This window comes from Sporobolomyces koalae, assembly GCF_050403365.1.
Source record: "Sporobolomyces koalae JCM15063 DNA, S_koalae_JCM15063T_v1_ctg37, whole genome shotgun sequence".
Classification (NCBI taxonomy): domain Eukaryota; kingdom Fungi; phylum Basidiomycota; class Microbotryomycetes; order Sporidiobolales; family Sporidiobolaceae; genus Sporobolomyces; species Sporobolomyces koalae.
In genome coordinates, this window is record NW_027481734.1 from 48929 (window position 1) to 67669 (window position 18741).

At 56.4% G+C, this 18741-nt stretch overlaps 8 protein-coding genes across 8 annotated transcripts; 4 read left to right on the forward strand and 4 right to left on the reverse strand.

Annotated features, from left to right (window-relative positions):
• Positions 1–21: 21 nt before the first annotated feature.
• JCM15063_000898 (uncharacterized protein) lies at positions 22–1398 on the forward strand (the record flags this gene model as incomplete). Its single annotated transcript, XM_076680394.1, has 3 exons — positions 22–112; positions 168–373; positions 442–1398. 3 exons carry the CDS (start codon positions 22–24, stop codon positions 1396–1398), a joined length of 1254 nt encoding a protein of 417 aa, XP_076532459.1.
• A 625-nt stretch (positions 1399–2023) lies between these two features.
• JCM15063_000899 (bZIP transcription factor) lies at positions 2024–4421 on the reverse strand (the record flags this gene model as incomplete). Its single annotated transcript, XM_076680395.1, has 4 exons — positions 2024–2310; positions 2390–3664; positions 3743–4051; positions 4400–4421. The coding sequence occupies 4 exons, from the start codon at positions 4419–4421 to the stop codon at positions 2024–2026; spliced, it is 1893 nt and encodes a 630-aa protein (XP_076532460.1).
• A 563-nt stretch (positions 4422–4984) lies between these two features.
• Positions 4985–6140, reverse strand: JCM15063_000900 (uncharacterized protein; the record flags this gene model as incomplete). Its single annotated transcript, XM_076680396.1, has 3 exons — positions 4985–5647; positions 5729–5853; positions 5933–6140. 3 exons carry the CDS (start codon positions 6138–6140, stop codon positions 4985–4987), a joined length of 996 nt encoding a protein of 331 aa, XP_076532461.1.
• Positions 6141–6518: 378 nt separating this feature from the next.
• On the forward strand, positions 6519–7479 carry ARL1 (Arf family GTPase ARL1; the record flags this gene model as incomplete). The annotated part of the gene is made up of 6 exons (XM_076680397.1): positions 6519–6521; positions 6619–6701; positions 6774–6882; positions 6969–7160; positions 7248–7378; positions 7452–7479. 6 exons carry the CDS (start codon positions 6519–6521, stop codon positions 7477–7479), a joined length of 546 nt encoding a protein of 181 aa, XP_076532462.1.
• Positions 7480–7983: 504 nt separating this feature from the next.
• On the forward strand, positions 7984–9719 carry RPT3 (proteasome regulatory particle base subunit RPT3; the record flags this gene model as incomplete). The annotated part of the gene is made up of 7 exons (XM_076680398.1): positions 7984–8016; positions 8114–8553; positions 8635–8947; positions 9025–9313; positions 9395–9479; positions 9574–9650; positions 9712–9719. The coding sequence occupies 7 exons, from the start codon at positions 7984–7986 to the stop codon at positions 9717–9719; spliced, it is 1245 nt and encodes a 414-aa protein (XP_076532463.1).
• Positions 9720–10321: 602 nt separating this feature from the next.
• JCM15063_000903 (uncharacterized protein) lies at positions 10322–12051 on the reverse strand (the record flags this gene model as incomplete). The annotated part of the gene is made up of 8 exons (XM_076680399.1): positions 10322–10507; positions 10586–10813; positions 10875–10972; positions 11030–11085; positions 11152–11395; positions 11459–11558; positions 11626–11676; positions 11737–12051. 8 exons carry the CDS (start codon positions 12049–12051, stop codon positions 10322–10324), a joined length of 1278 nt encoding a protein of 425 aa, XP_076532464.1.
• A 1167-nt stretch (positions 12052–13218) lies between these two features.
• On the forward strand, positions 13219–14612 carry JCM15063_000904 (uncharacterized protein; the record flags this gene model as incomplete). The annotated part of the gene is made up of 6 exons (XM_076680400.1): positions 13219–13227; positions 13308–13715; positions 13998–14043; positions 14127–14222; positions 14289–14366; positions 14434–14612. The coding sequence occupies 6 exons, from the start codon at positions 13219–13221 to the stop codon at positions 14610–14612; spliced, it is 816 nt and encodes a 271-aa protein (XP_076532465.1).
• A 1154-nt stretch (positions 14613–15766) lies between these two features.
• Positions 15767–17718, reverse strand: JCM15063_000905 (GSK family serine/threonine-protein kinase; the record flags this gene model as incomplete). Its single annotated transcript, XM_076680401.1, has 6 exons — positions 15767–16105; positions 16184–16289; positions 16358–16427; positions 16506–16860; positions 16931–17014; positions 17089–17718. The coding sequence occupies 6 exons, from the start codon at positions 17716–17718 to the stop codon at positions 15767–15769; spliced, it is 1584 nt and encodes a 527-aa protein (XP_076532466.1).
• Positions 17719–18741: the final 1023 nt, after the last annotated feature.

Genomic DNA, 18741 nt, shown 5'->3' on the forward strand with positions numbered 1-18741 from the left:
TTGCTACCCTCGCCTTTCGATATGAGCCTCGTCTCGGAGCAGTCGACGATCCTGGTGCATCCGACTCGACCACTGTCGACGCCAGATGCCGACTCGCTCGTTCACCGTACTCGTGCTCGCTCTCGACTCGAGCAAGTCACACCGTCGTTGATGCAGCTTGCGTGCAGGTATCCTCAACCTGGAAGAGGCGGCAGCAGGAACGGCGAGAGTCGTCGAGTCGGCTCCCCACTCGGACTCGATCCCGTGGACAATTCGCAACAAGTACTACACTGCCGACGTACGCTTTCGCATCGTCCCTGCTTCAGAGCAGCTCGTCAACGTTCAAGCTCTAGGTGAAGAACCTGCAGTGATCGTACTCGCGCGAGCCGAACAGGTCAACCCATGGTCTCTCCCTCTCCCTCGCGCTATTCGAGCTGAATACCGGTACAAACCTTTGCTCAGACTCCCCCTGTAGCGCTCGCGTCATTACTCGAGACACTCGCCGCGAGATCGCCCGAGATTGACGTTGCCCTCCTCGTCACGCTCCCTTCCCGCCCACTTCCGACAGCGGTTATCTCGTCTTCGCCTTCACAAACTCTGCCAGTCGAGATCGACCAAGAGCGTTGGGACGATCTCGCTCTCGACCATGGTTTCGAATGGGTCGACCTCAGTTCCCAATCTTGCGTTGTGCAAGGTGATGATCCCGATTCGGGGGAACAAGAAGGCCTCGATCGAATCCGCGATGCACTCGAGAGTCACATGTGGGAGAATCTGGTTCGGATCCCAAAGAATCACACGCCCAAAGATGTTGCAAGTTCCGATCACTCCCATGACACAAATAGTGATCGAATCGAGCGACGACAAGACAAAGGCGATGACGAAGCAGATTTCGAGGATGACGAGGACGAGCTTGGAGTTCCTCCGCTACCAGAACCGAGACCTTTCGCTCCGACCCGACTCGAATTCCCCCCAACTTTCCTCCCCTCGATCGCTCGCAAATCCCCCACCAACCGGGCAAATGGTCGACCAGCACCAGTGATACCGCCGGATCAATCGTTCGACGACGATTTCGCTCCGTTCGTGTCAGGGATCGATCAACACTTTGCAGTCTCACAAGACGACCCTAATTTGGACTTTGAACCCGATCACTCGACCTCGTTCTCCTCGAACCTACTACCACAAACACTCGGTCTCGACTCACCGATCAAACAAGATGGTACTCTTGAACGATCGGACGAACCCGATGACCTCGAATCCGAACTCAATTCGCTCGAATCCTTGTTCGACAAGATCACGCTCGCTAGAACTCGAGTTCCTCTCGTTGTCGACGACGAGGCTCCGCTCAATGAGGAACAGATGCTTCAACGTCGACGGGATCGCGCGGATCAATTCCTCGGCGAAGTCTTGCGAGGCATGTGAACAGGTCTTAGAACCTCTGCGCGCATACGAAGATGCGTTGAAGACAAGCCCCTCTGGTCTCTTCCTGAGCCCTTGCAGAATCTCGCTCCCCTTATTCCCCTCGATAATTCGGTTTTCGTTCCTTTTGAATCTTTCTCTTTCCATTCAAGGGGTATACTCGCATTTTGACCTTTGGCGTAGATCGTCTGAGTAAAATAGGATCAACAGTTGTTTGCACGGGAAGCATAAAAACCAAGGGAGACAAAGGAATGAGACAAAAAAAGGAAAGTAGAAGAGAAAGCAGAGATAGTTAGCAGAGGTGGCGAGAACGAGGGATAGTCAGTGAAGCACACAATATGCTAAAGGAACGACAGGGAAATAGTGGGGGAAGAGGTTTGAAAGCGAAGAAAAGCAGTAGGTTTTGGAGCAGAACTCCCATCGTAGGACGATTGTCGGACATCGCAAGCGAAGAGGGTTCTTGAGCAAGCCCATGAAAGGGCAGTAGGGTGGTGATAAAGACAAGCATATTTGAAAAAGCAAACAAAAGGAGACGAGACATGTAAGTGGAGAAGGGAACTATAAACATTGAGCCAAAAGGAAGCAGTCGAAGTGATCATGAGGAAGCCGAGCTGAGTGCTCGGTCCTTTCAGTATCGTGCTTGACCGTACGCGGGTTGAGGTTGACCTTGCATCGCATGGTGCGGAGGGGGCGGAGGATGAGGATGTTGCTGCTGCTGTTGCGGAGGCGGCGCACCGTTCGCGATCGCGACGGGGCAGTTCGAGTGCGCCGCAAGGATCGCTCGCAACGAGTTGACTTCTTCCGTCAGGTTGTTGACCGTCGTCTGCAGCGTGTCGTTGTCGGTCGTGAGCAGCTCGACTTTGGTTTGTAGTGACTGAAGCCACGCCTTTTTGCGTTGTCGACATTTGAGAGCAGCTGTTGGGGATCACGCGTGAGAGTGATCAGTTCAGCTGCTTGATCATGGAAAGACCTTGGATGCCGCGAGAGTACCCACCCTGTCTGTTCCGTTCCAGGAAGTTCTTCCGCTTCTCTTCCTCCGTCTCGCCACTGTCTTTCTTCCTCCCTCGCCCACCCTTGTTGACCTGCTGTCCTGTCATTGATGGGTCGTCCATCATGCTCATGTCGTCATCGTCTCCACCCATGAGCGAATCGTTCTCGTCGAAATCGTCCTGCTCCTCCTTCTTTTTCGCCGCGCCACGTTTCGATGCAGCTCGTTTCGGTTGACTCTTCTTCGTCGCGCTAGGATCGTAGTCGTACACTCCTGGTTGCTGCTGCAATTGTTGTTGTTGCAACACCTCGGGCTCCTCCGAGTATCCCGATTGCCCCCGTTTCGTGCGCTTGTTCGTGCCAACGTTGCTCCCGGCAGCACGTTTCGCTCTCGGGGGCTGCCCGTTCTCGTCCTTGACTCCGAGGTTCGACGGCTGGTGGTGCAGGTGACCATTCGCATGACCTCCGACGGTCGAGCCGGGCATGACGCCGGGAGGAGGCGCAGAGACGTTCGGTGGAGGTTGACCTTTCTGGGACGCACTGAGCGCAGCGACTGCAGCGGCGTTGAACCCTCCTCCAGGAGTCGCGAGACCAGAAAGCGCAGCCGCAGCGACGACAGCGTCGTCGTTGTGAAACGAAGCTTGCGTGAGAAGGTCGAGAGGGTTCGTTGCGTTCTGAGCCTGAGGAGGGACTGGAGCGGCATTGTAAGAAGGGTGATGGTGCGGGTGAGGATGGGATGCGTGATGTTGCGGAGGTTGGCCATGCGGAGCGAGGTGGGCGAGATGAGGAGCAGCAAGCGGAGGGTACGAAGGAGGATTCGGAGGCGCAGGATGCTGAGGATGTCCAGCATACGAGTGCGAAGGCACAGGTGGGAGGAAAGCGTGTGAAGGGACCGTGCCGGGATGGGAATGCGCATGATGCAGCGCGACTTGAGGGAGGTGTGGATGTCCCGCGCCGTTCATGATAGCCGACTGGCGTAGGTCGCCAGCGTGCGGCTGAGGATGATGCTGCGTAGGCGGTGGCACGACATGGTCTTGACTCGCGGGCGGCGGAAGCTTGCTGTCGGAATTGGCGCGCGCGAAACTCGCTTCGAACTGGTTGCCTTCATTCGGGCCTTCGTGCGGCCTCGGTCCTCCTCCCCCAAGCACGTTTGCATCAGCAGTTCCTGGCGTGTTGTTCGTCATCATCGCAAAGAGAGCGGCCGTGGCAGGACTGGGCGGCGGGAACGAAACAGCGGCGTTTCCTCCTGATCCTCCACCTCCGACTCCATTGGGGTGCGAGCCTAAGCAAGAGAGCAGCGAAGGTCAGCCGAAAGTACAGCGAGACGAATGTTGCCGTTCATAAGAAAAGAGGTTCGTACGCAAGGAATCGACACCCCAGCCGAAGTTGGACAGGTCACTCCCACCCGGAGTCTGCATGAAGGACAAGGGCGGCATCTTCGATCCTGCAGTCCCGGGAGTGACCCGCGGGATGAATGACGAAGGCGAAGTCGAACGAGCTCGGCGACCTCCGGCAGTGATGGTTCCATCCGTCGGTCTTGATGGACCAGGCCCCGAGAATGACTGCTCGAACGGATTGGGTTCCTGGTCTAATCGGCCCATGCTCCCTGCCGCAAAGTTGCCTCCTCGCGAGAGAGGATCCGACGATGCGCGGTACCGCCCGGGCACGACTGAGAGTACAGCAACAAACATCTGTCAGTTTTCAGTCTCGACATCATGTATAGGCCGATGCGCAATCGAGATGCGGTGAACGGTCTGCTGTCGCTGCTGGCCGAATTCTGCTCCGAATCTCCTTTTGTTGTCTCGACTGCGCAGTTGCCTCACGAGCTGTTCTGCCTGTCCTGAAGTCTGATTCAGACCGTGCAAGAACGTTTCCAAGTGCCGCTGAGCGCTCGTGCGGTCAACGCAGCCCCTTTATCCTCACAGACGTCATGTTCCTTCGTCTTGCCGATTTCCTGCTTGGGCGGTTCCCTCGGGTCTCTGGCCCTCAAAGCTTCAACGCGATAGAGATTCCTTACCTTCTTGAGGTTTGACATCCATGACGGAAGGCGCGAGGAGGAAGGTGCGTGTCCAAGTCCTAGATGATTAAGCGATTGCCAATGGGTTCCTTCGAAGTCGTCCTCGACCTTCCTTCCCGCCAGATCGCGCTTGCGCAACACAGTGCAGAACGTAATCGAGGAGTGTTCAAAAACGCGTGGCAGTCTCCGGTGCCGGCTCAGAGGCGCGAGAAGGGCGAGACTGGCCAGAGATGACAGAAAACGAGGGCGAAAGAAAAAAGTCGGACCCGCGGGTGGGTTCCGGCCGGAGTGTCGGCAGAGCGAGGCGGTCGAGGGTCCAGTCGGATGCTGGGAGCGACTCTGCTGTGCTCCTTCTCGAGTCCGTGAGCCGGGCTCGTCTTTGTCGTTCAACAAATCTGGAGGGCGAGTCGTGCGTCACCAATGCTGTCATCGCAATTTTCTCGAGGGACAGGCGTTTGCAGGGTGAAAAATTTCTCTCAAGCGACAGCCTCCCCTGAGCTAAACCCTCAGAACTCTATGCCCTTAAGAGCGTTTGTTTCCTTAGTTGCAAGATGCAAATGAAGTACACGACGGGAATCCCCGAGATCATCTCTTGACCGGACCCGTCTTGGTCGTGAACGCATCGAAGCTCTCCTCGACCTTCTTCCAGTCCACCTTGGTCCACCACTGCTTGACGTACTCTTCCCGACCCCACACTCCATAGTCCTCGAGGTAGCAGTGCTGGTGCGTCGAGACGCACAGAAGCGGGTGCAACGAACGTCCGATCGCCGTGCGCGGGTCGTTGTGCGCCGAGAGGGTCGTCGAGAACAAGGACGAAGGCGTCGGCAGGCCCGACGAGAGCAGCGTGTCGGACGACGAGTTGGACCGTTGCGACTTGACCGTTTGCCACTCGCCCGAACCGCTCGCCTTTGACGCGTCTTGCGCCGAGGCGGATGCGGCAGAGTCGGCACCCTCGGCCGGTCGCTCGATCGTCTCGCCCAATACCTTGAGGTCGACGCTCGAGTACGATCCGTGTCCCATCTGCCGCCTCTCGTTGACGAGGATCGTGCCGCCTGCGTACGTTCCCACCACGCCCAAGTTGCCGTTCGGGTCCGTCACGAGCCAAATGTACGCGCCCGATGCCGGGTGCAGACCGGCGACGTGCGCCGAGAAGTGCGAGATGAGAGACGCGAGCGAGCCGAGCGAAGGCGTTGCGGTGAGTCTCTGGGCGAGACTCGATGCGGGGGAAGGAGCGGACGGTGTCGGCGTCTGTTTGCACGTGCGCCTCGGAGAACGTCAGTCCTTGGAATTCCACCGCGATGCGACTTGGACTAGGAATACGCAACGTACGAGCGTCGAGAGGAAGAAAGAGTTGTTGAGAGCTTCAGAGGCATAGTTGAACGCGAGGGTCTTTGTCGGGTCCGTCGCGGTCTGCTTGAGCGTTTGCAACACGCTCAGGTTCTCTGCTTCCGTATCTGCTCGAAAGGTCGCTCGACCACAGGTCAGGTGCCGCTGCGGGAGTCGCGGGAAAAAGTTTCGAATGCAAGCACTCACTCCTGACGAGGTCGGTCAATCGGTCGAGGACGCCCTGCTGCCAGTCAACTGCGACCGTCTTGAGGGCGGCGGGCGAAAGGAAGCCCGGGAGACCCTGCTCGAGGTGGTACGGCAGCGGCACTCGGTGGTGAACAAACCTCCGACTCGCGGGCGAAGCGACGGTCGGACGCGCAGCCGGAGCACGCAGAATAGATGTTCGCAGGCTCATTGTCGGACGCGGGCACAGAGTCGAGGCGCGAATTGGATGCAGCGTGCGAGAGCGGCAAGTTTCCTGTCTCGACCGCAGATGAACACCCGACGGCGCCGGGCGCCTCGACCGTCGATTAATCACCACCACCCACCCGGCTCGTCGCTTGGCTCGCCTGCCAGACTCTCCCCGCGCGCGCCCTTGCCAGTAGACACCGCGTCGACTCAATCGCAGACCAGTGCACGCGAAGCACTGCAGTACCTAGGCTCCTCCGACGCCTCCCCCTCCCGAGGTTCCGTCGTTTCATCACTCGCTCACCATCAGCGCTGCCAGCCTCATCCCTCGTTCTTCCTCGACATCAAGACAGTCGTCTAGCGCCCGCCTGCGCCTGAATCCGCCATGGTTCGCTGCCCTCGTCGTGGACCTCCGTTGTACTGCGACGTCGGCTGACCGCTGGACTCTCTGTAACTTCTCGCTGTGTATCGTGTGCCATGCGTAGGGAATCTCGTTCTCGTCCATGTTCAAGGCGCTCTTCAACCGCTCGACCGAGATGCGGATACTGATGCTCGGGCTCGACTCGGCGTGAGTGTCGCGCGCTCTCGTTTCCCTCGCTCGCTCGAACCTGTGCTGATTGCGTGCGCGGAACATGTGCAGGGGCAAGACGACCATCCTGTATCGGTTGCAGATTGGAGAAGTGGTCACGACGATCCCGACGATCGGGTTCAACGTCGAAACCGTGCAGTACAAGAATATAAAGTTTCAGGCGAGTGCTCTCGGAGGCGTTTCGAACTGCGAGCGTGTACAGGATCCTGACTGGGTTGTGGGGCGTGGGGCGCGTACGACGTGCAGGTGTGGGATCTGGGAGGACAGACTTCGATCCGGCCGTATTGGCGGTGTTACTACGCCGACACGAAAGCGGTCGTGTACGTGGTCGACTCGTCAGATCGAGAGAGGCTACCGATCAACAAGGCCGAGCTACTGGCGATGCTGAACGAGGAGGAACTGCAGGATGCGAAATTGCTCGTGTTTGCCAACAAGCAGGTACGCGCGCGCGCTTGTCTACTCTTGCGCATGCGCGGGTTGCCCAAATCGCCACGCTCACTGAACCTGCTGTGTCGGTGTGTACAGGATCAACCGGATGCGATGACTGCCGCAGAGGTATCCGAGGGCCTCGGGCTCGATACGCTCAAGAACCGGCAGTGGAGCATCCACAAGAGCTGTGCGATCAAGGGCGAAGGACTCGAAGAAGGACTCGACTGGTGCGTTGTGGTATTTGAATGGTCACGCTGACCGAAACACTCGTCTAACTCTTGGGGTCTGTGCTCTTTTCAGGCTGGCCAACGCCCTGCAAAACAAGTGAACGGTCTCGCTCGGATCTTGCCCCGCGCTGCCGTATCCCGCATCGCCCTCGTCTTGTATCGTGTACTCCATTCCGTCCCGCGCTCGACGACGTCCCTGCCGCCTATCTCCTTGTGTCGAATCTTGCTGTGTCTCATTCTCCCCGTCGCTTGTGTCGTCGTGCGCAATAATTAATACCCGTGTCGTTCGAATTGTGTGCTGCTAGTACCGGTTGAGTGAATTGAGAGTGATCCGATGACAGTGTCTCAGTGTCGCAGTGCCGGTGCGAAGTGATCTGCTCTTACCTCACCTCCTCCACCCGCGGCCGTCTCTGTCCGCATTCTCTTCCGTGCATCGCGCCGCTCCTCGCCTGTTCACTGCTACTCGCGAGATCCAGCTGTACCGTCAACCCGCCTAGCCGGTGCCGAAACGAGGTTACTCGAAACCATTCGTCACCCCTTTCTGCGTCGTCGTTCTCTCGCTCTCGCGCGCTCCCGTACCTTTTTCAGACTAGCCGACTCTCGAAATGGAGCAACTCGGTATCGAGATCAATCGCGAGGTACGTCGTCGCTGTTGATATCGATGACCTCGCTCGCCTTGCGTCGCGCAGCCGGTCGAGCGTCGAACAAGCCCTGACCGTCATTGTCGGCTCGCAGGAACCGACCTTCACCGCGACGGTCAATGACCAGGCGACCCTCCTGTCGAGCCTCCCGCCCGCATCCGAAGACTTGTACCTCAAACTCGCCAAACTCGAAGCACACCTCGAACTGCTCGCCCTTCAGGAAGACTACATCAAGGACGAGTCGCTCAACCTCAAACGTGAGCTCTTGCGAGCGCAGGAAGAGGTCAAGCGGATCAAGTCGGTCCCACTCGTGATCGGCCAGTTCCTCGAACCGATCGACGACAAGACGGGCATTGTCGGCAGCACGACCGGCAGCAACTATGTCGTGCGCATCCTGAGTACGATCGACCGCGAGTTGCTGAAACCGTCATCGAGCGTCGCGTTGCATCGTCACTCGAACGCGCTCGTCGACGTGCTGCCCCCCGAGGCCGACTCGTCCATCTCGATGCTCAGCAACGACGAGCGACCCGACGTGTGAGTTCTCTATTTGCCCTGCTCTCGCTACTCTCTCGACCTAGGATCCTGATGACTTGGGGTTCGGCCCTGTGCGTGCAGGAAATACTCGGACATTGGTGGAATGGACGTGCAGAAGCAAGAGATTCGCGAGGCGGTCGAACTGCCTTTGACGCAGTTTGACCTGTACCGACAGATCGGTATCGACCCGCCTCGGGGTGTCTTGCTGTACGGTCCTCCCGGTACCGGCAAAACCATGCTCGTGAAAGCAGTTGCACACCACACGACCGCGTCCTTCATTCGCGTCAACGGATCCGAATTTGTGCAAAAGTACCTCGGAGAAGGACCTCGAATGGTTCGAGATGTGTTCCGGATGGCCCGCGAGAACGCACCGGCGATCATCTTTATCGACGAAGCGAGTTTTCAATTCCGTTCCCAGTTTACTCTTCACCTCGAAAAGATTCTAACCGCAATGTGATTCCGAGTGTGTAGGTCGACGCGATCGCTACGAAACGTTTCGATGCTCAAACGGGAGCCGACCGAGAAGTGCAACGTATCCTGATCGAACTCCTCACCCAAATGGACGGGTTTGATCAAGGTTCGAACGTCAAGGTGATCATGGCGACGAACCGAGCCGATACGCTCGATCCGGCATTGCTGCGTCCTGGTCGATTGGATCGCAAGATCGAATTCCCGAACCCTTCCCGGCGCGAGAAGCGATTGATTTTCCAGACCATTACGGGCAAGATGAGTATCGGTGCCGATGTCGATCTCGAAGATTGTGAGTTTCGTGTATTTTCAGCCTTCCCGGTATGTGTGAATGTGGTCGGGCCTGACTCGCCTTCGCGCAACGTTTCAAAAGTTGTTCAACGACCCGACAAGTTGTCGTCTGCCGAGATCTCGGCCATCTGTCAGGCCGCCGGTCTACAAGCAGTTCGCAAGAACCGGTATGCCAAACCTCTCACGGCTCTCAAGTCCTGATTTGACTGAAACCCGACAACTGACGTTTTCCTTCTTGTTCGTGCACTTCAAAAATCACAGATACGTTATCCTCTCGGCCGATTTCGAAGAAGCATGGAAACAAGTCGTCAAACGATCAGACGACCGTCCTGAATTCTGTGCGTTCTCTCTCTGTTAAAGAGGTCACCCGAACCGCACAACCCAATTCGAGACTCTCAGACACCTGACGCTCTCGAATGTTGCTCTTCTTTTCCAACAGATCGATAGATGGGTCCGATTGAGCACGACTTGATCTTGAAAGTAGAAAAAAGTTGTGAAAAGCTTTGTTGCTCATACCCCCTTTGGCCGAGATTTTTGAGGAATCGAACATCGATTCGTTTCACTCGCTCGGTTCCTTCCAAATCAAATTGAAGGGAGCAATGTCCTTTTCCTTGACTGTCCGTCTCTCGAGTGCCAAATGGGTGAGATCTCGAGGAGTGTTTCTGAAGCTTCATTCCATCTCGTATTCTGGTAGTCAGGATCACCTCTCTGTCTCTCTCTCGGTGTGCGATCGAGCGTAGATGATAAACGTAGGTTTACAACGCTCGAGATCGATTACAAGGGACAAGGGGAGATGGGAAGTACAGAAGAAGAAAAGTTCGAGCTACGACTGATCAAGCGAATCTAAAATCAGGAGCTACAAGAACGTAAGCGGAACAAAAAGTATTGGGCGAGGCGTGTGCACCTAGGAGAAAAGGACGAAAGGAACGATCGAGAGACTTGGGGAATACGGATGCGGGAGAAGTTCGAGGGAAGTCGAGGTTCGTAATCGAGGAGTATAGGGGTTCAATCAGGCTCCGACGAGAGCTTTGCATTTGTTCTCGAGGTTGCAAGTGACGCTGCTACCGGACAAGACGGCCTCGTTGACACAGTCCTCGAGCGCGAGGAAACAGGTGGTGAACTCGGGACCGGCAGACGAGGCGTCGAACGTCTTTTGCATCGATTGAGACACGAGCGCCGACGAGGGAGAGTCGGTCTTGAGGTACGGGCGAAGGTCTGGAGCGGAAAAAAAAAAATCCGAGATTGGAAATTGTCAGCTACAGCAGCTTGGTACGTAGACAAGGTGGAACGCTGACTTGCCAGATTCGAGAGCGAGAACAAGAGTCGGAGGCAAGTAGCCGAATGATTGCTGGATGATACCGTTGATCAGGATTTGAAGAGTACGGATCGGTCCGTCCGCAGCGACAACACATTCGTAAGTCGAGCGGGCATCTTCCGTTGGGGTCATGATGACATCGTTGAAGCATTGCTGCATCTGTTGGATCGCAGTGACCGAGTTGCCCTGTAGAGTACCGAGATTAGCGGGCGAAGCAGCGCAGACAACAGAAACGGAGGTCACGCACAGAGACCGCAGCCGTCATGGACAGGATGGCATTGTTAAGTGGTTCCATGAGGGACAGCCCGGGAGTAAGACCAGCGGCGGTAAGGTAGTACATATAGACTGTGCAGGTGGAGATCAGAACCATGTTTGCGTGAAAAGGAGGGGAACGATGCGCACTGTTGATGATGTCTTGCACGACATTCGGGGGCAAGTAACCACCGACCTGTTGGAGGCTGTAGTAGAACACGTCAGATTTTTCAAAGTTGGACTGGCGGGCAGAAACGATGTGATCGACTCACATGCCTGCAAAGAGGGTCTGCATGCTCGTGCTGAAAGAGTCCTTGCCCACGAAGCACTGATAGTTCTTCTGGAGTCCTCCGGATGCAGTCGATGCATCACTGAAGCAGTCTTGGAGTCGTTGTGTACCGGTGACGAGCTCTCCCGAGTTGGAGGCGGTAATCGAAGCGATCACGTTCTGGAAATGAGTGTTGAGGTCGTTCATTGGAGGGATGAGCCCGAGACTTGCAAAGTAGGTATTCCATTCTGTAGGGGGCTGAAGGAGTCAGTTTCACTTTCTAGGAGAGAGGGCGGGGGATCAGAGCGGACGGTTCTGGATATCGGTCATGGTCGAAGGAGGAACAATGCCAACGAATTGCTCGAGAACCGTGTTGAACGTGGTCCTGTAGTCTGACAGCGTGTTCTTGTCCTGTTGATAGCGGGTGTCAGACATGTCCAAAAGTTGCACGAAATGCTGAGAGCCTTGCCTGATCAACGCAGGCGTAGCCATCGGGAATGCTGCCCCGGGACATGATATCGGTCAAGCACTGTCGAGAACAGGGTCAGTCCGTCTTCTCCGACGAGTATGAGGACGGGAGCCGACTGACAGCTTGAGCGTCGGCGAGACCAGCTTTGTCCGAGTTGTCGGAAGAGAGTTGCGCGGCAGCGAAAGCTTTCTGGACCGGTACCGTAAGAGGGGTACTTGATCGCATGGGGAGGTTCAAGAGGCGAGTGTTGACTTTGCCGAAGGTCGCAGGCGAGAGGATCCCGGCGTACTGCGCGAAGCCAGACTGCATGGCAAGAATGGGCGAGCCGATCATGGCCGAGGCAGTCGCGGTGAGCGAGCCCGTCAAATCTGGCGAGGCAACCGCGACCGAAGCACCAAGTATGGCTGTGAGGGACAGCGTGGTAAAGTGAGGCATGATGTCACGTTCGAATGTGTTGGGAGAATCGCGAGGTGCAAAAAGACGGCCGAGAGAAAGCTTGGAGAGGGGTGGAGTGAAGGAAAGAGGCAGAAGGCTCGGGACGCGACGCTTTGCGAGGGGTGCTGTTTGTTGTTTCTGCGTCGCATTGTTTGCGGCTCAGAGCGCAAACAGAGAAGGTGAGGATAATTTGAGGGAAAATGAGCACGTGTCGGTTGCGATCCAAACCTAGTCGTGGAAGTCTACGATTGCTTCTCTGATCACTGGCTTGATCGCCAGCTTGATCAAGCTCTGGTTCCAAGGCGACAAGAGTAAAAGGAATCCGCACAAGGCTGATCGGCGAAATAATACAGTCTGGTCAATGCTGCACAGTTCGATGGAGCGGGGGCAGGGCAAGCAGCTGAGCATGTACCAGAGCTAGAGGAGCCAGTGTGGTCATGTGTGAGCGGCAAGACCTAGGCAAAGGTACAAGAGAGCAAGATAGCAAGATGGGATGATGAGACATGCCCCTTGATAAGTCCGCGAGAGCGTCGTACTCCCTCGGAACATGCGACGCAATAAGAGGTGGTGCGTACTGTCGGCTAGAAGCTGAGATGATGCTGTGTGAGGGCGAGATGGAGCAAGATGATGCTGCTGCTACATCGATCCGGTTCCGCTAGAGGGTCTTGCGCCAGCGAGGGTTGTGCAAGAACACATATATACAGGCTATGACACGACTCCTCGGGACTGATAATAAGACAGATGAGCAGCAATGGACGAGATTAGTCATGGCCGGGCCGCCAGATTCAGCGCTCAAACCTCTTCCTCTCGACCCTTTCTCTTCTTCGCACCGGTTGTCGCCGCCGGAACCATTTGACAAGCTGCCGCATTCGCTGAGACGGCTGTTCCACTCGCTCTTAACAGTCATTCATCCGGGGACGCGCGCATCTGCCTCGAACGAAGGCGACGGCGTTCGTCCGCCATCGCCAGCATCCCATCAGCGATCAGGCGCACCCCTCGTTCGAGGCCCCGTATCTCGGGGCGACGGGACAGAGCGACCGCGTGTCACACCGACTTCCGAGCCTGGAGAGACTGCGATGCTTGCGAGACGGACGACGCTTGCATCCGATCACACACGCGAAACGCTCGCGCACGCTCGCGAGCGTCTCAGCCGAGTCCGCAGTAGCAATGCCTCACGTGAGCGAGTGAACACCTACCACTATCGCGCAGCCTCCAAGCTGAGTGACCTCGTCGACCTGACAGTGGACCCTAGTCAGGTTGTCTCAGCAACCGCGAACGAGGTCACCACCGGGAACCAGATCGATCTGACTTACGTCGTCGAGCAGACCCTCGGTACGGGCTCCTTCGGAGTGGTCTACCGTGTGCGCCTCATCGATAGTAAGGCAGGGATTGGCGGAGAAGTCCTCGCCCTCAAACGAACCCGTCAAGACCGCAGATTCAAAACTCGCGAATTGACGTTGATGCGCTCCGAGATGCTCAAGCACCCCAATATCATACGGTGTCGCTTTTACTGGCAAGAATCGGACAGCTCGGGTGACCCGAACTATGGTACGCTCTGCCTGATGCTCGAGTATTTCCCGAGCACGCTCTACAAGCAGTATCGCCTATGGACAAGAAGCCGCGGCCACTTCCCCGAGCTCCTCACCAAGGTATACCTCTTTCAAGTGAGTCTCTACGAATCGATTCCTGCTCCCGATTTCTCCCGGTGATCCGAGCCCACGTCCAGATGGTAACAAAGCTTCGATTGTAACAGCTATTGCGCGCACTAGCCTGGTGTCATGCCCTGGGGGTCTGTCATCGCGATTTGAAGCCGCAAAATGTCCTCGTAGGTGAGCCTATTAGATATCTTGCACCGCCGAAACCGCAATACGCTGAGCTTGGGCTCGTTTGTGTGATACAGAGTCAGTGCGTCCCCGACTGATTCCGTCACGCGAAGCTACTGACAGTCCCCTTCGCGCGACAAGTCCGGTTCGCGGACGGACCGTCTTGATTGTGCGCTTCGAGCCCTTGCGCTACCGACTTTGAAGGTTTTGACCCTTGCATACTGTCCACTTGATTCAAGGATTTCGGCTCAGCAAAGGTCATCAAGGACGGCGAGAAGAATGCTTGCTACGCTTGTTCGCGGTACTACCGCAGTCCAGAGCTCATCTTTGGCAACACTGCTTATGGCCGTCAGTCTTTGCCGCCACTCTTTTTCGAAGACAACTTTAACTGATATGCGCTAGTTCTAACTTCAGTCGAGATCGACTTGTGGTCGTTCGGCTGCATTCTGGGGGAGCTCCTCGGCGGGCAGGTGCTCTTTGCAGGTGGAAGCGGTAACTCCTTCTCAGCGAGTCAAGAGTGACGAGGACTCGAAACTCACCGATGCTGATTCGGGTACAGGCCTCGACCAACTAGTCGAGATCATCAAGGTCCTCGGGACGCCCTCGAAAGCGGATACCCGTGCGATGAACCCGTTGTACGAACAGTCGTACCCTTTGACCCGAGTCAAACGAACCCCATTCGAAAAGGCAGGATCTGAACTCGTCTATCAAACCGAGACGAAGCATGCTATGGACTGAAAAGACGTAGTATCATTCTAGATCGTGCCAGGATCAAAGGAAGCAATCTCACTCCTCAACGGACTACTCTGCTATGATCCAAGAGCGAGACTCACCGCCTCTCAGGCCCTCGCCCATTCGTTCTTCGACGAGATCAAACAACGTCCAGAGATCACTCTTCCCAACGGGAACGAACTCGATCTCGACCTACTGTTCCTCTGGAGTCGAGAAGGTCTGAATCATTTTTTCTCCCCAAGCTCTCATCGAAACCAGATCCCTGACAAGGTAAACTCGAGGAGTGGACAGAACTTTCAACTCGTCCCGATCTGATTCGAGACTTGATCCCGCAACATTACCATTCGAAACTGGTTGCTAAAACTGGCATTGACCTCTCGAAACCTGATTCCGAATTCGAACCTGTCAAAATCGTTCCTCTCGAGATCAACCTCGACTGAGCAACCTCGGGGGAACGTTCTTTGTGGAAATACGACACATATCCTTCCCTGAATGGAATCGTTGGAGCAAAAACCTGGCGATTCCCCAATCTCTCCATCCTTTCCTTTTGTCTCGTACCTTCCCTTCCAATGACGGATGATAGCGAAGCGGTAATAGCAGTCGCAAAGTTCATGTTGCCTGCTATCTCTCTCACCGAGATCGTTCGCCCTTTCCAGAGAGCGACACAAGCCTGCACCCTAGAAATACGCAAGAGACGGAAACGACGGTGGGCGAAGAAGAAAAGCATGCTAGATTCGAGCAGAAGAAGAAGAAAGATCGAAAAATCAAACTATTGGAACACACAGCAAAAGAGGAGGGGGGATTCAAATAGAGGGAAAAAAGGGAAGAAGGAAAGAAAAAAAAGAAAAGGGGAGAGCGGGCGAAGTGGGACGGGGAATCAACAGATCTGGAGAGGAGTCCAATCTCCCTGTGTTACGGAAAGAAGGGAGGGGAAGAAGATTCGAGAGAACGACACTGCAACTTTGTTGTCGGGAGAGAGAGCGCGAGTGGGAGCGCCTGCGAGAAGGAGGGGAATCAGAGTACGATAAACAGATTGATTGAAAGCGACAGAGAGAGAGAGAGAGAGTAGACATGATTAGAAATAGGTCAAGCTTGACCCTCGGAAGAGAGAAAGGCGGGGAGTGCGAAAGGAGCAATCGAAATGAGACCATAGACCTCCGCTAATCAAGAGTGATCTTCATTTGGTCGTGCGGGATCGGTTCAAAGTTGTTCAAGTCGATACCTCGTGCGAGCAAGGCTGCTTCGGCGTGAGGTGGCACAAGTTTGCGGTTCAAGTCGGGTCGGATCGATAGCTCTTCACGCGTAAAGTCGAACAGGGGCGGCATCTCTTTGCCCGTCGGCATCGGGGCGTCCGGTACTCGGAGGTCGTCGAAGAAGGGGTGGCACATGGCTTCGATCGCGGTGAGACGCGCGGATGGGGTGTATTCGAGCAGTTTCGAGATGAGGTCGATCGCCTCGGGCGGGGTGCGAGGTCGGAACACCTTGACGAAGGGGTGAGGCTGTTACAGGCAAACAGGAAAAGGCATCAGAATGTCGGAAAATCAGAAAACAGGGACGCTCAAACAGGGTGGACGTACCTTGATCTGGGGGAACTTGTGTTCCATGTAGTTCGGGTTCATAGTCTTGATTTGCTCGCGCGTAGGGGTTCCGAGAACCTTGATGATCTCGACAAGTTGATCGATACTGCGAAACGTCGCATGCGTCAGCGCTCTGCATGCAGTTCCCCAAGCGCTGGCCAATGAAGGACTCACCCAGATTCTCCCGGGAACAGCGGTTGACCGAGCATGAGCTCTGCCATGACACAGCCAGCGGACCAGACATCTGTCATCGAAACATTTGGTCAGTAGCGCGCTAGAGGGACAAGTTGAACTGCCGAGCGAAGGGGGGTTTGGGGCTCACCAATGTTTGTCGTGTAGTTGGTCGCACCAAAGATGAGTTCGGGTGCTCGGTAGTACCTCGAGCAAATGTACGACACGTTGGGTTCACCCTCGATCAGGATCTTGGCACTTCCAAAGTCGCACAGTTTGAGCACGCCCGTCGGCGGGTTCAGGAGCAAGTTTTGCGGCTTGATATCTCGGTGACAGATGCCGACCGAGTGAATGTACGCGAGCGAGCGCAGGAGCTGGTACATGTACAATTTGATGTAGTGCATCGGCATGGTCTGCTTGAGCTTGGCGTAGTGCCGCGAAGCGCGGTACACGGTTTCGGGAACGTATTCGAGCACGAGGTTCAGGTAGACTTCGTCCTTTTTGGGCTTCAGGGAAAGAAAGAACACTTTAGCAGGAGCTCTAGGAGAGGGGCAGTGCCAGTCGAGCAAGGCTCACCTTGTCGCCATTCGAGTAGAAAAAGGCGCGGAGGTCCACCACGTTTGGGTGTTTCACGACTCGCATGATCTGAAGCTCACGGTTCTGTGCGAGAAGAAGCGCGAGTGAGCACAGGCAGCAACGGGGCCCTCGTTAGCCTCTCGAGAGCTGGGGCTCACCTTGAAGCGCTTGTCTTGCAACACCTTCTTGATGGCGACATCGTCGTCGCCTTCGTTGTCGGGTCCGAGGCTCCCGGGGGCCAACTTGGCCGAGAAGACGACTCCGAACGATCCGTTGCCGACGACTTTCGAGTGCGAGTAGGCGAGGTCGATCTGGTCGCCGGTTTTGCCGTGCGAGGCGATGACCTTGACGAGCTTCTGGGCTTCTTCGGCTGTCGAGTGTACGAGGGGAGACGAAGGCGATGCGGTCGGGGCGAACGCGACGAGGCGGGTCGGCACGAGAGGTGCACGTGGGGAAACAGTCGCCGGGCAACGCGTTGACGGGCGCGAGGCAGACACGACCGGGACCGAGACACAGGCGATCGAAGCGGGAGCGAGGTGCGGAAGCGCCGCGCGGTTCGGGTTCGAGTTGGAGCGAGAGCGAGTGCGAGAGCGGGGAGTTTGCCGATGCGCGAGGTGGGAATCCGTTGCGGGCGAGCGACAGCGCGGGGACGCAGGCGTGAGCGGGCCGACGGACAGGTCGAAGCAAAGGTTGAAGTGCGAGGGCAAAGTGAGGGCGACAGGCGGCAGGGCAGCGGATGGATTCAAGCAGAGAGGGAGGTCGAGCGGAGGGAGCAAGAGAGAACGCATGCCGTCAGTCAAATCGGTCTCGACAGGCTATTGCGAATGCATCGAGCGAGTCGCGACGGGCAGCGAGGCGCCGCGAGGAGAGAGAGCGCGGACGAAGGACAGGGGAACGGAGACAGCGCAACGAGCGACGAGTGGAGAGGTGCGATCGACCTCGTGATCGCATCCTGGCGCTTACACCCTGCGCGATGCTCGGGTCTCCCTTACCCATGCTCGAGACGCTCGCAGCAGGCCCGTCCTCCCATGGCAGGTCCGTCGAGACGCGCGAGGGACAGCTGGCAACGTCTTGTGATCACTTCGCTCCCACCCTCAACCTCGCACTCGTCCAGGGCCATGGGTGCCAATCCAGTCGAACGCGATATCCGAGATCAACCCGAGCGAGTGTTTGGAACGAGATCGACTCACACATGGGGCCAGAGATGGGGGAGTGGTCGTGAATGCGGGAACGGGTTAGAATGAATCGCTCGCTCTCTGCGCTGGTCGCAGGTCGCTCTAGGATGTACTGCGGATTGAGAGTCGGTATAAAGTCGAGCTCGCTCGTCGTCAAGGGTGCGAGAGCGGTGAGTCGAGACGAGTGAGGCGTAGCCGAGAGTCAACCAGCGTGGGAGGGGAGACACTTAGCAGTCGAGAAGGTCGTAATCGAATTTCGAGTGGGGGGGATTTTCCTCGAAACCCGGCCGAATCTCGCGACTCTGCGTTGTCTGAACACCAGCTAGATCGACACGGTCTCAGCCTGCCTGGTCCCTTCAAAGAGAGAGAGGAAAGAGATGGAGAGCGCCCGCCGAAACTGCGACCGCTGCGACCCTTCTCGAGCTAGAGCTCGCGGCCCGCGCGCGCACTCAAATGAGTCTTCTTCTCAGGAACAGCGCGACTCCGGATCTCCCTACAGTAAACCTCCACGCCCTTTTGCCAATCCGTAAAACGAGACTCGCCCACATCCAATGCAGTACAGTAAGAGCAATATGCTGTCCATAGACGCCGAACAGTGCAGCGACGAGTTTGAGCTGCGTTTCGCTACAACTCCGA